We start from the raw sequence: 16,156 nt of genomic DNA, 5'->3' as shown, positions 1-16,156 counted from the left end.
ACCCATATTTTTTGAAGACTCTAACTATTTTTAAAATCGAGAAAAAGAAAGTTCAATATTCTATATAAAACACATATATTTAGTATTAGGCGCACCTAAATTAGGAAATCAGTTGAGTTTTTCAACTCACGAGTTCTGCACATAAATTTTATCATTGAAATAATTTGAGTGTACCCAATTGCTCTTTTGGCATTGCCTTTTTTTGTTATTTTAAATTGTTCAGAATTGAAAAAGTTATTGATACCTAGTCAGTAATAAAATCCATGTTAAAATCCATGATTAAAAATTTCAAAATCCCACAATTTTTAAAAAAATTATGTTGTTTTTTTTCCACGCCCCTTTATTTGTATAGTATTTTTCCTCAATTAACTTAATACAAGAGAAGATTATGGTGGTGAATGATTCACTCTAAATAAATCATCTAACTTGTTACACGAAAAATGAAAATTTTGAAATTTCCAGAGCTCTTGGATTTTCTAATCCAGCTTTCCACGCTCGGTAATGGCGGCTTGTAGGAGTGTGAAAATCAATCGGTCACTGTACTTTTTGACACTAGCTGGAGGAAAACTCACCGGCGAAAAGGCCTTTTTTCCCTTCCCCTCATCCAGGAACGCCAGTGAGCTTTCCTCCAGCTAGTGTCAAAAAGTACAGTGACCGATTGATTTTTTCACACCGAAAAGCCGCCATTACCGATCGTGGAAAGCTGGATAAGGTTTTTTGACATGTCCCGTTATGCAAGTGCATTTGTCCCGTTTTTTCACCGAAATGATCTGGTCACCCGGATAAAAATGTACTATTGGTTCAATAGTGTAAACAATTGAAGTGCCATACAATTTACGGTATACAATAGGATACATTGTTTCTTGATGGTTGCACAGATTGTATCAACACTGAGGATACAATACACATATTTCTCTATTGTAACAATACTTTCAATTGTTTTTGAAACGTTTTCGTACATAAGTATGAATCTTAATTGATAATATTTGAAACGTTTCTTTACATTGCATATAAACTATATAACAATATTTGCCTCATAGCGTCAAATATGCATTTTTCCCTGTAAATTGCATTGTTGAACAGTAAAGCTGTCACAACTGAGAAATCAAAAATCGTATTGTTTTACTATACAAATACAATACAATCCATTGTATTTTGAACAGTTTTGTTCGGATATTTTAACAATATATTAACCATACACACTTAACTCATTTCACCGTATTCGGTAAATTTTACCGAAATCTCAACAGCTGAACTGTTCGGTAATCTATTTTAGGAAGGTGGTTTGACTTGCTCATATGCCATCGCGAGCGGAAGGATTTGCTATCGACGAGTACTGTCTCCAAATTTCTAATATGACATCAGCATTTAGTCGAATAGGATTTTTAATGCACAGTTCTGTTTTCTGTTCTGGACGCAATGAGAAAGGCTGTTTGCTTCGGCTAAGTGCAAAAAGTAAGAAAACGATCTTTTCAAATAACCGCGAATTTCTAGTGATGGTATAAAAAAGACTGAATGCTCTGCGAGCGAATGCACTTTTCTTTTATACTACTTAATTTTGAATCTTCTCTGCTTCCCAATTGGTGGGCCAATCAGCTAGTGTCTTGTATCCCGCTTCTTTGTCAGCCAAAGCGTCATCATCATCAACGCGTTCGAGAAGGGCTTCTTCTTTTTTACGCTCGTTCTCGCTGCTGGCGTCTATTTCTTAACGGGACTTTTCGCTTGATACAGGCCAATAAAGGAACGTCCACAAATTACGTAAAGCTTAGAAGGGGGGGGGGGGTGGTGTTGCGTGAAGTGTGACGATCCATACAACATTTTTAGGAGCTTCATACAAAAAGTGTGACATAGGGGGGAGGGGGTTGAAAAAGTCCAGTTTTTGCGTTACGTAATTAATGGATCTTCCCTAAGCCGGGCAAGCGAGCTTAGAATTGCAGTTCAGGTGGGAAGTGGGGTGTTCTTTTCTGAGACAACATTGTTAGTAGTAGAAGGAAGGAAACACCCGGATTTGGGATTTCGGGTGATAAGATTTAGAATTCATAACATGGGACGATCATTCAGTCACGTTCGCTTTGTGTGCGGTCAGTATCAAACAATGTTTTTCTACATTTTTTTTTTATCAATGCCAATATTGCATATTTAACGTGTATTTGCTTAGAATTAAGTTTTGGGTCGCGCGGATTTGGCGCAGAATGGATTTTCATGTCGCGCGGAAATGGCGTGGATTTGATTTTAGTCGGCGCGGATTTGGCGCGGAAAATATTTCAGGATCTCCGTAAAAACCCTGCAATTTCTATCCCGAAGGGAATTGAAAGCTTTGATATTGATCTCTATCATTGGCCCTCTGAAGAACCGTTTGTTTTTTGGACATACATGCTGCATCATGTGGCTTTTCTGCAGCCTGTCTCAGCTCATCACCGATGCCGGCCGGTCTCGGCTCGACTCTGCTGCTGCTGCTGCCGGTATCTGCTCAGCATTGCTGCATTGTCGGGTCTGTCGGGTGGACTGCTGCTGTACTGGCTAGGTTTCGGCTGATGATGGTGGCTTCGATGACTTTATGCTACGTTTTGACAGGGCAAGTGAATTGAACAACTCAGTTGAATTCAATTGACTTGCCAAAAGTTGAACATGTTCAACTTTCTTTTCGTTCAAGTGAATTGAATGAAGGTGTTTACACGTTCAGTTCGCGTTCGATTCAAGCGACTTGCTCAATTCACTTGCCTTGTCTAAACGTAGCATTATTCCCTGCTAAAAGGTGTGAATGCTGTTCAATCGATGATGCGGTTGCTTCGCTTGTCCCGGTCAGAATGAAAGGAAAAAATCGCGTTGCGCTATTTTATGGCTTCTCGGCAGACCCAGCGGCTGCTCATTCGCTGGTGTCTGCACCAATCAGAACGTGGTAATGGAATGATGCAAGAATTATGCGGTACCCATATTGATAGGTTCCCTTGATCTCAATGTTTTTCATTGAAAACAGTTTCATGCCTATTGAAACAAGTTTTTCGGGTCTTATCAAGCATGGACATTAAAGGCATACTTGAAATCTGTCGATTGCGGGGCTTACCGCAGAAATTCGTCCACTGAGACGAACGCTATTAACGTTTAAAATCTTTCAACACAGCGTAACGCGGTCGATTTGAATATTTTGAAATGACACTCGGTATAGTAAACAGAGACGTAAGTCCTACGTTAAAAAACCATCAGCCGGCCCTCATTTTGTTTTCTCGCTTTCGTCAGGGCCAATTATTAAGTGTGCAGCTCAAAACCGAATTTTTGAACTCACGACAATCAATTTTTCTCCTAATCAGTCGCAAGTTTCATTACTGCGCATCTGGTGCGCTGTATTGCGCATCTGGTGCGCTGTATAGCGCATCTGGTTGCGAACAATGTGAACTAGTTGCGCAATGATGCGATATAAGTTGAACGCGACTAAAATCGATTTTCGCGAGTTCGAAATTCGATTTTCAACTGCGGAACCATAATACCGCTCGTGGAAAACTGGATATATTATATATATATATAATAACAAAAATTAAACAACCACACCCACCTCCTATAGTGTTACGTAATATTTGAACAGACCCTAATGACAATGACTTTTGAAACAAGATGGCAACACTTGCTCCGGCACAATGTCATTTTTCGTGTAGTTTTGAACCCCTGATTTGACAGATTATATAAGACGAAAATCTTCGTAATTCGAACGATCCCGAGAGGTTGGTCAGCGCTGGAGTTTTTTTCGAAATATTCTGAACTAATCTACGATTACTTTTGGTTTGCAGCAGGTGTGATAGCTCATAATACCAATCATCTGGATTAGCAACGATGGCCTCGCGTAGAATCGCCCAATCCAGTGTAAACTGGTCTGCTCTGGCCGAACGCGTTCCGTCGAACCAGAAAACTAACCTTACGGCGTTCAAGTCGATGAGCGACAAATATCTGCGAAGGTACGTAATCTCATTCGTGGGGGATGGAAGAAAATAAGAGGTTTGCGTAATCGGTTTTCGAAAAAAATGGTGTTACATTTTCTGGAAGATCCAGGTAGTTCATTGACTAATAGCCTATTCAGACTACGAATTTCGCTTGATAGAGCATCTTAATGTCAAAGTTCATTATATTTTCACAAAGAATCCAGATTATATAAATTACTTGATCCTTCTCAAATACTTCAGCATACAAGTACATAGATATAAAATATGAAATTTATGTTTAATTCAGTAATAGTACTGTTCCTCCACGGCATTTCTTTATGTTTGTATTATAGAGACTTACAGTTCAAGGCTGGCTGACCTCTTGCCCTAGCCACGACATGTTAAGAATAGGAAGATGGCAGACCCACTCGTCTTATCGAAATCGCATCAATCGGGCGCTATTATGGTGTCATACAAACATTGTTTCATAATGTTTCGTTTTAAACAAAACTATCAAAATATGAGAGGCCAGATATCGCGAGGATGTTGTTTGACCTATATTTTTTTCCACATAAAGTGATTTGGATAAAATTCATTCTGTGAAGCAAGAATAGAGGTGAAGTGGAAACTACAATAGCAGCATAGCAGTGTTTGTCACTTATGTGGAATTCGTAATAATGCATCGCGCATTTCACTTCACATGTGCTTTTTTTCACCGTGCAGTAGAATCCAACCACTGTGAAGCAATTTCAATTCGTCGGAAACCAAATTAAGGCAAATACGCCAACATGGCACACTACAAACTTCAACTTTTGATGATCTCAGCTCAGATTCAATCCCTTTTGTTTGAAAATCGAGTTGGATTGGATTGGCATTTCATAAAATTTCTCAATTTCAGCGTTGTGGCTAATCCCGAGTCGCCACCAAAAGTGGATTGGGCCTACTACCAGAAGAATGTCCCCATCGCCGGAATGGTGGACAAGTTCCAGAAGGCATATGAAACTCTGCAGATCCCATACCCAGTCGACAATGTGACGGTTCAGGTCGAAGCCCAAGAAAAGCAAGTTCGCGAGGAGATTGCCAAGTTTATCAAGGAATCCGAAGGCCGAATTGCGGACTTCCAGAGCCAGATCGCCGCTCTCAAGGCTTTACTTCCTTTCAACCAGATGACCATGGAGGACTACCGCGATGCTTTCCCAGACGTAAGTTTTAAGTTGTCCGACGAGAAGAATCGTTTACTCAAATTGTCTTTACTTGACAGCAAGCTTTGGATCCGATCAATCGCCCATCCTTCTGGCCACATACCCCCGAGGAACAGGAAGTTGGCGCACCAAACGCCGAGCCCCACCATTAGGGGATTTTCGAAGCGATCATGCAGAAAAATGCTGCTATTAGAACATCAAATGGGTCAAATTTAATTGAATAAAAGTAATCGTATAAACTACCGCCATCCTCATTCTTAAAAAGAAAAGAAACTTACACGGACGTTCTTTGCGATGACTGCGATGAGCCCTCTTCTCCTTCTAGGGCGTCCCGTTTCCGTTTACGGTGATTTGTAACCAGTTCCGTGGATTTGATGTTCACCGATTTTTCCTGGAGCCAGTCGGAGAACATTCGATGCGTCCTAGTGCCCTCTTCATACAGCATCCGTTCCAAATGGTCCAGCTTTTTGTTGTCCATCATATTTTCGCTACTGACGTTGTTGCACATGTCTTTGATCCCTTTAATGCGTTCCTGTGCCGTGTTGAACAGCATTTCGGCAAGATCGTCCCCGGTATCGAATTGGCACAGGTACATGCCCAACTCATAATAGAATTTGTTCAACTTGCCCAACTCGACATAGCTGGCATCCGCCTTGTAAATTTCTTTGTAAGCCGCCGTAAAAATTTCGGGAACTATCAAGCTGAAATTTAAAAAAAAAACAATTTTGATTGAGATACGTATTTTGACCTCAACTGTGAGGCCGTCTCCAGTGTCTCCTACTTGAAGACGGGAACGTGTCTAACGTACTGGTTTCGTGGGATCAAACCCCACCAGAGGATGTGGTAACCCTCCAATATATTTTTAACAATAAATCTTTCACATGTTGTGCAATTGCACAAATCGAGTTTCAGATATTTGTTTAACTGTCTGCCCCAGATTTTTGTTTGTGTTACGCTATTTTGCCCTGCAAGTGCGTTAAAGACCATTCTCGTATGTATGTATGTATCTTCAATCTAACCCCCACTGTCTGGCAGTGGTATTATGGAAGAAAGCTGTCTTTAATAAAGTCAGCTTTAGCCCGGGAGTTAGAAGGTGCTAGCTCTACTGCAGCTCCAGTGACCCATTTCAGACTGCCTGGTAACTCACGTCCAGTCCGAGGTCACTTTCACTAGCAATAAGCCCCGCCTGTTTATGCTACCATTATCAATTGGATAAATGGATCCATAAACAAACTTCCGGATTTTTTTAATCCAGCGCGCATTTAATTTTGGAATCATATAAAAACATATTGAAACAATCTCACCAAATTGATCCAATCACTTCCACGAACAATTTACTTCACACATCCCCGTATACACAAACGAGTTCGCGCACTCAATTAAGAAATACACTTTATTAAAGTTAAATTCTAAATTTTTCTAGTACATACAAAATATAAACATCAGCCGAATCTGTTTCTTGCGCGAACGAACAAAAACGTGACAGCAAATTCAAAACCAACCATCCGCGCATGGCTTGCTGTGATCCTCGTGCGTTAAAGACCATTCTCGTCTACCATTTACGCCACCAATCAATTCTATAATCGGTCGGGGTTCTACCAAACCACACCAAGCGGCTTTATGACTGACTTGTGATATTTTGTGATACACTCCTTGGGTCTTCGACGTCTTGGGATGGGACACAGTTTTCAGCCTAGTGCCCTTGCTTATACAGTGATGGACGAAAGCATTCGTAAGAACTCATTCATACAGGAAATTTGTGAAAAACTTCACAATATAACACTCGAGCACGCCCGCTGGCATTTTTTTGTACAACACTCATAGTTTTACTCTTGGTTTTACTTCTCAAAAACTGCTGATTATTTTTCAAACATTTGCTACGTCAGATTTTCTGTTACAGAATTTCTTTTATGACCGGTACCATACCGCGAAACTACAAGAAACCTGCCGGAAGCAATTTTAAAAGACTGACTCACGCAGCGGTAGAAGTTGAAAAGAACAAATTTTCATCTGAAAAGTCGCTCGGCGGTACGATTTGTGCCTATTAACAATTTCACGTTATCTAAATACAAAAAAAATACGAGAAAGGCAAAACAGTAAAAATAAGCCTTATGGTGGTCAAATGGTGTCGACTCTCTCTCTTGACTCTGATGGATGGTTTGCTACTTGCAGTCTCTTGCAGCGGAGTGGGAAATGCCTTTTTAAAATGATCTCAAAGTAATCCGGAAGTAATGTTTGGATAGCAGGGAATGAAAGGAGAATAGTTTTAAGAACCACTATCCAGTAAATGATCGGTGGTGTACATCTTTTTTTAAACCGAGATAAAGAAATTTCGATTGTCTGAAAATACCAAACGATCCTTTAAAATCCTTCACCTTCACCTTGTACCTTCCTTGACCTGACTAAAAACTATGTACTACAGGCTAACGTATTATTCAATAAAAACAAATACAAAAGTGTTGCAAGTCACCCCGTTTGACGGTACAGTTAGATCCCCAAAGTGTTGGGTCGCGACCCCCAGCCTGTGTAAATCTCACAGAAGAGGGTCATGATGACTCCCCAACTTTGAGAAGCTATGATGTATATTATAACAGTAGGAATGCATTTTGGTAGAACGTAAAACACAAAACGAAGTAAGAATGATAAAACGAACGGATAAGGCAGAAACTGTAGCTGCTGTAGCCATTGGACCACCGAGCTCGTCTAATCCTACTAATCCTGTTGTCTTTAGACTAAGTATACTTACGAAAAATAACGGCTACGATCATCTGTCTGAAGTAAATACCAGAGGGGAAGTTCCACTTGCTGATTAGCCATCAAGTTACCAGTCTTCTCACTGGACAAATCAAGAAATCCTGAAGTGAAGAACCTCATTATTGCCGCAAGTGTCTACTCGAACTAAACTTACCCATTTGAAAAAGTTCATTTAGCGCCCGGCTTGGCATCCTTTCTTGCGTTGCCATCACATCATCAATCGAATAGTAATTTGGGAAATAGCTGGGCTTATTCATTGTTTGGGACGTTGGAATAATTCAAATATATATTTACAAACCACTATGTGTTTCTAATATGCAAGGAGAAAGGAAGCCGTTGAAATCGTTGAAATATTTTAGTAACTGTTATTGACACTTTGTTGCCATTGTTTTTTTTGTTAACTGCTGTTAACAAAAACGCCGCGTTACACTGCAACAAAAATTATAGACATTTTTGTATGGATAGGCCTTTAGGCCTTTTCATGATCCCATAAACGCTCATTTTAATCTACTCAAAGATTACCCGTAAAGAAAAAAACCTCAAGTTGAATGGTGTGAACTGTAAAAAAACAATTCAATTTATGGGAGACAATAAAAAATATTGTTTTTGTATAGACTAACGCAAAATGAACTCCCTCGAGAAATTATGACGTTTGAGCGGGTCGCATAATGAACGCAAAATGAACTTTTGTTCGAGAAGGCGACCCGCTCAAATGTCAAAATCCATCAGGTGAGTGAATTTGATGAACTCCTGCACAGGTCTATTGTACAATTTCTTGTACACGTAAAAAAATTTAATGTTGTTTATTATTAATATTTCTAATACTTTTTTGCCAAAGCAGGCGCTTAATGACATGTATAAGAAAAAACTTATACATCGCATTAGTCACATACATTCGGAAACTTATACTTTTCATTAACTTATGAATGTTATTAGCTTTTTGATATGGGATCATTCATTAGGTGGCCTAATGAAGAGTATAAGTATTTTCGAATGGTTTTTTGCCAAAACATATAAGGTTATTTTTTTACGTGTACTAATAAATCAATCTATTGTATTTCCAATAAATTAACAATACTATTTAAGTCTCCGACAGAGTTTATTGTTCATACCATAGATTTACAATATTTTCTATTGTTCATGAAAATTGAATGATTTTCAAAATGGCCACACTGTCAGAAATCGAATGTTCTGGCACCCGTGCTAATTTGAAGTCTTGATATATTGTTATTTTTTAGTTTTCCTGATTATTCAACTGTATTATTTTCTGTTCAGTGATCAATTGATCATCATGTATAATTCTGGAAAGTGTCAGCTACGTTGTGGTACCGAAAATAAATACGACGGTCCAGGCCAAACCACTCAGATCCGGATAAACCAGTTTAGGAAGCTGCTGCTGCCTGGCGGCGAGCTGGTGATGGAGCTGGACTGAGTAACAATAAACGCTTATCTGGGCTATACGTAACGCTCAAATTTGAGACGATAGACTCGCAGTTGATGGAATCCTGCGATCAGGATGTAAACAGTAAACCGACAATCGAACTGCAAGCCGTAATAGTGGAGGCACTGTTGGATAAGTTGAATACCTCGTGTGCAACTTCAACGAAGATCTGAATGGTGTGCCAGCGGTAAATCCAGTTGGATTATCTCGTCGGCGTGAGAGTAAGTAATATCTCGTACTAAACTAACCTAGGGCCACCAGGAGTTCTATATCCGAGTGATCAGGATTTGCTCGCCACTAAAAGACAGGCATCAACCGGTGTACAGATGCGAGTGACCGATAACAACAATCCGCAACTGCCTGCGAACACGTGGCAAGGAATGTGTCTCTGGAGTTTGTCATTCAATACTCCTGTCTTGACTCCTGTAGCATGGTCAGGCAACGGCAATAATGTTCACGCTGGAGCATGTTGCAAAAATGTTGCCAAGGTTGCCACTGGCACGTCAGACGGGTCAGCAGAACTTCACCAGGACGTTCCACACCATCACTATCTTTAGGAAAACTAGCACACTTACCCTTATAAGGCGGGCAGAAAGCCAGACTGATTACGTAAGCCAACAGCCAGGATATGATCGAGGCAACAGACGCTCTCTACTCACATAAATCTCGTCTATCCAAAAAATAATCCGGATAGCATTATGTAATTGATTTTATCACCTAGCTAGTTTCATATCGCGATCGCCGCAATATGATGTAAATTCCGTAGAAATTAATTGCATATTATTCGGCAACTCGGCCGTACGAAAACCATTTTTTTGTTAAATATCTATTTCCGTAGGAAGTTATCACAGAAGTTTTCCATGATGCTGCGGAACTGAACCTAATTACCAACGGGGTTGATATTTATTTACCCAAATATATTTGCTGGCAACCGAACACAACAAAGAATATAAGGTAAATATGTAGAGTTGAATAAATAAAATGATTACTACAACAACAATTATACATCATAAATTTGTTTTGTTGATTGACAAATATTGATAATAAAATAATGCATACAAATTGCAATATAGCATGCTAGCGTCTAATCATCTTTCTCTTTCAAGCGCATAGGAAAAATAGGATTTTTCGTTTCCCGACGTATAAGTTTAAGTATATTTATTTGTTACGACAGTCTACCTGTTACATGACTTCTATCCTATGCATTCTACGTGCTTGAAAGAGAAAGATAATTAGACGTCAGCAAACTCTATGAATTAATAATGAGCCATTTAAATTGTAGAAACAGTTATAAAACAATACATTTTATTGTTTAGAACAGAAATTATGACAATAAATAAACAATAGAAATTATTGTTTTGTGTTTCAAAACGTATTAGAAAAAACGAATTTTCTTACTGTTACGGTAACTAACAACCATACTTTTCTATTGTAAAAGTCTCAATAACAATAAATTTTATGGTGTTTCACATTAGATTGTATTGTGTATGTATTGTAAAACTCACATTGTTTCTTATTGTAATTTTAATGTTTTTTATCTTATTGTAACAATTAAAATTAATTATAAATTTCACTCAATTAGACTGTGAACCATTCCACCAATTCGTTTAACTTTTAGTTAAAATTTGACACTTCGATGGTTATTTTCCTATCGTGGTTAAAATTTTACTCCGAAGCCGACCCATTTGAGTTTTGACAGATTGATAGTTGTTCGGAACGAAATAGATTTGGCGCAAATTTTCTCGCGAACAAAGTTTAACTATCGAACTGTCAAATCTAACCATGTTCTGTAGCACCCGCTCGGAAAGATCTCCTAGATGTCTCCCGTGATATCTCTGAGACACAAAAATTAGTCTCCTATAGATATTTTTCTTCGACTAGTTCATAGTCCCAAAGATGTGCTGCGGCGTGCTTCTGATGCTGCACGAAGTGTGTATCGTTTTTAGTTTGGTGGCACCGGGTCTGATCTCTCCCGACCGGAACGTTGGGCGTGTACGGCATTATGCTGGCCGCTTGTAACACCGGGTGGATATATAGGCCCAGCAGGAGTTTGCTCGACTTCTCTGCAGCCCAATAACCACGAAAGTTTAACGCGTTGAAATACACTAGACTGCAGGAATAGTGTCGCCTTCTTGAAGGGGCCGTCATCTGCAGACTATTATGCTGGAGCACTTCCTGCTCCAAATCGAGTATCGGTTATCCGAGATGACATCTCATTGACACATTGTGTGCGTCATGAAAAATTCCCCAAAGCTGGCTGGCATAATACAGAATGCGCCGTTTCGATGAATGCGAGAAATTAACAAAGGCACCACTTCGTCGGGTTCGATTTGCTCCGCAAGATAAACCCAGACGGATGTAAACATTCAGCCCTGGGATTCTAGATTCTTGCCTCACTTGATGAGCACGATAGAGATGTGTCTGAAAACGTTCAGAATTGGAAATTGAGTTTAATTTGAAAGGGATAAATACTTACAGATGTACCATTACCACCAGAGAGAGTTGTTTTCCAACGGAATCTGCCCATTATCATCAGTTTTTCGTTCATGGATTCCGCTGGATCTAAATATGTGTATTCAGGATATTCAGAGGTATATTAGCCACGTGGGCTTAGGCTATTTTCAAAACAAAAAATCTCGCGAATTTTCCGCATAAAGGCCAGTATCGACTTAAAAAGTAGAGAGGTTACGGAATTTTTTTCAATATTACCAAGAGGAATTTTGACAACTGATTTGCATGGAGCAAATTGTCACTTTTACTTACGGAATAATCGAGCAGAATATTTTTCCGAAAGTAAAGTGACAGCTCCCATTACTTTGCGTGGGAACCTTACAAATGAAAAATTTTGTTTTTTGTTCTTTTCATGTGGATACTGCTGTAAGAATTTTGTTTCGATTCTTTACTTTTCCGATTCAGTGAACGGAATTTAACATGTGATTGAGATAGAAAAAGAAATTTCTTTTGAACACGATACCAACCTTAAATTGAAAAAAAACTTCTGAACAGCAAGGTATAAAAGCTTTGACCGAACCACCCAACACTCGACTCGGTGAAAAAATGACGACGAAAAAAAGCGCGAGGTTTTGTGACAGTTGAACCGCCTAATTTATTTGGCGGTATAAGTGTACCGGTAACACATACATGCATGTGTTGGGCATTGGGCATGCCCAATCATTATTATTCTCAATCCAGTTGAAAACCGGAATTGGGGGATAGCGAAGCTGGATTTGTCTCACAATCCGTACGTTAAACCTAACTTCGGAAGTGGTGCGCGAGGTGGTGCGCTGTTTTCATATCGCGAAGCGCTGTTCAGCGCACCACTTCCGAAGTTAGGTTTAACGTACGGATTGTGAGAAGAATCCAACTTCGCTAGCACCCAATTTCGGGTTTCAACTGGATTGAGTATAAAAGGAACTTGGGTTAAGCGGTGGATGAAATTGTGGCTTGGCTAAGGTGGTTTGCATCCGATTCAGGTAGATTCCTGTTCGCTTTTTGACATCCTTCCATGCGGGTAGTGTTTGTACGACGATGAATTTGATGAGTGAATGTTCACTGTGTTATGTCTGTTTGTCTGTGGTATTTTATTGTGGTCTATGGTCAATTTATTGTTTTTGATATATAGTAATGTTACAATAAATTGTATTGTTTTTCTATAATAGTTTTTACCCATGGGTTGTTTCAGTTTAGCGTGTACATGAGCATTTTCATGTTGACACTTCCATTCCATCAATGTTTATTTATTTTACAAATTTGTGAAGCTGAAGAACAACTTAAATTTATCAGGACTATTTCTCAGGAAATAATCGCAATGGATTCACGAAAAAATAAAAGATCAACGAATAATAAGGTAACGCAATTTCGGTTCTTATGTCCCTCAAATATTTATTGTATATTTCAAACAGAAAAACGTCCCAAAACATGAATCCAAATCCTCAAGCAAATCAGTTTGCGACGGCAGCAGTAGTTCCCAACCGAGAATTCTTTTGAAACCTAAGGAAAATGCTGATTTCCAAAAGAAACCGGAACCTACAATCACGATCGCTACCAAGATTCCTTTGGTAAAGCAAGATCGCCAACAGCAAATGGCAAAAGAGTTGGCAGTAATCAAGCAACGGCCGGTCCAGGAGATTCCTCAATCGATCACAATAGTGAGCAGTATGCACAAATCTGTGAATTTGGTGAACAGCAATCACAGTCTTAACATCCACGCCTTCGATTATCTGCAAGAGAATAACTCGGATTTCTTCGTGATCGGCGCAATTGGTATGCAGGGCTCGGGAAAATCTACCGTATTGAATCTACTGGCTGCCGATCCAACGGAGGAAGCCATCAAACAAGCTGCCTTCCATGTCGGTGGTGGTGTTTTTCCTATTACGAGCGTTTTTGGTCGAAGCGCAATATCAGAATTCGAAGATGGTATGATCCGTGAATAAAATATAATACATTTTAATGTTTAATATATTATTTTAGAAATCCGCATGCATATTACGAAGGACCGTATTATATTGTTGGACAGCGCTCCGGTGCTTTCCAATCGAGGAAACAAAGATTTTGTGTTGAGCGAGCTGGATGATATTCGACGCATTATTGTTCTTTTGAGCACATGCCACGTTCTTTTAGTTTTGCAGGAAGATTATTTTAATATTAACTTCATCAGGTAAATTTTATTTGTTTGCGATTTTTCGTGATTCTGCGTGCATTTTTCTACAAGTCAACTATTGAATTTTGTTATCGATTCAATGAACACGATATTCCTTTTTCAGATTATTGCGATGTGCTGAAATGATGATTCAAAGAGACCAAAAAGATCACCAATTTTTGAATCCTAGAATTTTGTTTGTTAAAAACAAGTGCAACCGCCTTGCTTTTACAACACAACAAAAGACATTCCACGAAACAATTTACAAGCAAATGCTAAAGGATACTAAGCTCAAAATCTACGCAAACGAAGAAACTAATGAAAAAATTAACACCATGTATTTACCGAAGTTATGTTATGGTAAGCAAACCAAACAGTACATATAGGGATCTATTTGGACAGCAACCATATATCTGGCCTGGCTGCTTTTACTTAGTCGTAATCGAAACAAAGGATTTGTTTTACATATTTTTATATAGAATTGTACATTATTTATGTGTACAAAAACCTAGCCACTACGTTGAAATATTGCCAAGTAATTAAAATTGTCATCAGAAATAGGGATGCTGCCCAATTTTAATGTATTTGACTTTTATACCACTTTTATTTTACAGATAGTTTCTTGTTTACCGATGATGAATGTAGTTTTTCGTGTGTTCTTAAACTGCGGCAATGTGTGTTTATGACTCCTACATATGACACTCTTGAAGGACGTGAGAATTTAACGGAAAAAGCGTGGTCTCAAATTATTTATCACGTTTTGGAAGGACATAACAATAACTACTTTCTTCGGAAATATGAAAACCTTAAGGAGAAGTATAATTTGCATAATCACGTTAATGTTGTCGAGAATGCAGCGAAGGAAAAAAGCTATTTAAACTTTATAGACACATAAATATATTTTGTTTATTCTCAAGATATCATTTCCCTTTTTTAATATCTTCAAAACGAATAATTGCGAAATCGTACTGTGTACAACGGACGGCTTCTTGATCTATAGCCACCATTTATTGGCAAATTAATTCCAGGTTCTGAAGAAACATAAAAATAATTTAAAAAATCACGTAATAATAAGAAATAATGCATTTTTTACAAACTTCAGAAAAACCTGGAGCATCTCCGTTGTCCTTGGATCGTTCTAACATTTAGAACACGAGCAGAAAATTATGAAAATTTCTGCGTTCGGTTTCGATTATATCAAAATCGGATTCTTCAAAGCAAATGATATCCTAATTAAAATTTCGACCATTTTTTTACAGACTCAAACTATTTGCTTAAGCCCTATAAAAAATTTCTAAATTCACATTTCATCAATGAGACACATCAGTTTTTAATCTTTCGCACCTCTGGTCTCACAATAATTGTGCTTATTCTGCGCCTCGTATGAGGTGGGGTGTTTCGAATGAAGCCGCTACCTCCCATTTAAATTACACGGTCGTCTCACGTGAGACGTGTCGAAATCGACAATTCTCGAGTCGTTCGAGACGCAGAATAAGCAGTTACTACAATAGTGCGCATCATTCTTTTTATTTTTTTTATTTCTCCTTATGCACGGTGTCTTTGTCCAAATAGCCTTATTTTCAACAAATCAGTATATCTGTAAAACCCACTACACGACAGTATCGGATTTCCTCCTTTACGTTAGTGTAATTTTAAAATGTTCTATCGTGGGTCATTTTTCCATACATTTTTGGTGGTGAATAAGATTTATTATATGGAGTTAGCGCTAAAAATACCGAAAAAATAAAATTGTTCTAGATCCCCCGATAGAACATTTTGGTTTACCCACGACATGAAAAAGGAGACTATACACTTTCGCGTGGTGGGTGTTTCAGAGATACTGATTTTTATAAAGTAATACTCCCCCATAGAGACACCGTGTATGGTTGGCAAATATCGCTGCACAAACAGGAATTGTTCTGACCGACTTTCGGGGAAAAAACGGACGTTCTAAAAAACTTCACCAGCTCCGCGACGTTAGGCATAAGTACGTTAGGCATAAGCACGTTAGGCATAAGTACGATAGGCATAGTGGACGTTAGGCATAACGGACGTTAGGCATACTGGACGTTTGGCATAATTCTGCCTTCTTTATGTCATAGGCTGTTCTTTGGGTGATTTTATGCCTAACGTCCATTATACCTAACGTACATTATGCCTAACGATTATGGTGTGTTCCGATGGTTTTGTGGTAAGGCAAGCGCTTTCC

General features: G+C 38.8%; 3 protein-coding genes and 1 long non-coding RNA gene across 6 annotated transcripts; 2 read left to right on the top strand and 2 right to left on the bottom strand.

Annotated features, from left to right (window-relative positions):
- Positions 1-3,611: 3,611 nt before the first annotated feature.
- Positions 3,612-5,355, top strand: LOC134227743 (ATP synthase subunit d, mitochondrial). Of its 2 annotated transcripts, none has more exons than XM_062709406.1 (4): positions 3,612-3,716; positions 3,783-3,947; positions 4,810-5,113; positions 5,173-5,355. In XM_062709406.1, exons 2-4 carry the CDS (start codon positions 3,826-3,828, stop codon positions 5,263-5,265), a joined length of 519 nt encoding a protein of 172 aa, XP_062565390.1. In that variant the 5' UTR covers positions 3,612-3,716; positions 3,783-3,825; the 3' UTR covers positions 5,266-5,355. The 2 variants fall into 2 exon arrangements, with proteins under 2 accessions (XP_062565390.1, XP_062565391.1); XM_062709407.1 differs by having other exon boundaries at positions 3,661-3,716; positions 3,786-3,947.
- LOC134227741 (DNA replication complex GINS protein PSF3) lies at positions 5,303-8,280 on the bottom strand. The gene is made up of 3 exons (XM_062709405.1): positions 8,022-8,280; positions 7,860-7,968; positions 5,303-5,814 (listed from the first exon to the last, which is right to left on the bottom strand). Exons 1-3 carry the CDS (start codon positions 8,122-8,124, stop codon positions 5,388-5,390), a joined length of 639 nt encoding a protein of 212 aa, XP_062565389.1. The 5' UTR covers positions 8,125-8,280; the 3' UTR covers positions 5,303-5,387.
- A 2,477-nt stretch (positions 8,281-10,757) lies between these two features.
- Positions 10,758-12,439, bottom strand: LOC134224631 (uncharacterized). Its single transcript, XR_009983005.1, has 3 exons — positions 12,287-12,439; positions 11,793-11,976; positions 10,758-11,729 (listed from the first exon to the last, which is right to left on the bottom strand). It is a non-coding gene; the product is annotated as an uncharacterized LOC134224631 (long non-coding RNA).
- Positions 12,440-12,997: 558 nt separating this feature from the next.
- Positions 12,998-14,865, top strand: LOC134224629 (protein SMG9-like). 2 transcript variants are annotated; one of them, XM_062704067.1, is made up of 5 exons: positions 12,998-13,155; positions 13,211-13,724; positions 13,779-13,965; positions 14,072-14,307; positions 14,562-14,865. In XM_062704067.1, exons 1-5 carry the CDS (start codon positions 13,003-13,005, stop codon positions 14,840-14,842), a joined length of 1,371 nt encoding a protein of 456 aa, XP_062560051.1. In that variant the 5' UTR covers positions 12,998-13,002; the 3' UTR covers positions 14,843-14,865. The 2 variants fall into 2 exon arrangements, with proteins under 2 accessions (XP_062560051.1, XP_062560052.1); XM_062704068.1 differs by having other exon boundaries at positions 14,566-14,704.
- Positions 14,866-16,156: the final 1,291 nt, after the last annotated feature.

The sequence above is a fragment of the Armigeres subalbatus genome, chromosome 3 (assembly GCF_024139115.2).
Source record: "Armigeres subalbatus isolate Guangzhou_Male chromosome 3, GZ_Asu_2, whole genome shotgun sequence".
Lineage (NCBI taxonomy): Eukaryota > Metazoa > Arthropoda > Insecta > Diptera > Culicidae > Armigeres > Armigeres subalbatus.
Note: the sequence above shows the minus strand (reverse complement) of the source record. Positions and strands in the feature narration are given on the sequence as shown.

Coding starts and splice junctions, on each gene's coding strand:
- LOC134227743 (XM_062709406.1), top strand. CDS start 3,826: ATGGCCTCGCGTAGAATCGCCCAATCCAGTGTAAACTGGTCTGCTCTG. Junction 3,948..4,809: donor AGCGACAAATATCTGCGAAG/GTACGTAATCTC, acceptor TCTCAATTTCAG/CGTTGTGGCTAATCCCGAGT. Junction 5,114..5,172: donor ACCGCGATGCTTTCCCAGAC/GTAAGTTTTAAG, acceptor TTTACTTGACAG/CAAGCTTTGGATCCGATCAA.
- LOC134227741 (XM_062709405.1), bottom strand. CDS start 8,124: ATGAATAAGCCCAGCTATTTCCCAAATTACTATTCGATTGATGATGTG. Junction 7,969..8,021: donor AAATGAACTTTTTCAAATGG/GTAAGTTTAGTT, acceptor TCTTCACTTCAG/GATTTCTTGATTTGTCCAGT. Junction 5,815..7,859: donor GATCGTAGCCGTTATTTTTC/GTAAGTATACTT, acceptor TTTAAATTTCAG/CTTGATAGTTCCCGAAATTT.
- LOC134224629 (XM_062704067.1), top strand. CDS start 13,003: ATGAGCATTTTCATGTTGACACTTCCATTCCATCAATGTTTATTTATT. Junction 13,156..13,210: donor AAAGATCAACGAATAATAAG/GTAACGCAATTT, acceptor TATTTCAAACAG/AAAAACGTCCCAAAACATGA. Junction 13,966..14,071: donor TTTAATATTAACTTCATCAG/GTAAATTTTATT, acceptor TTCCTTTTTCAG/ATTATTGCGATGTGCTGAAA.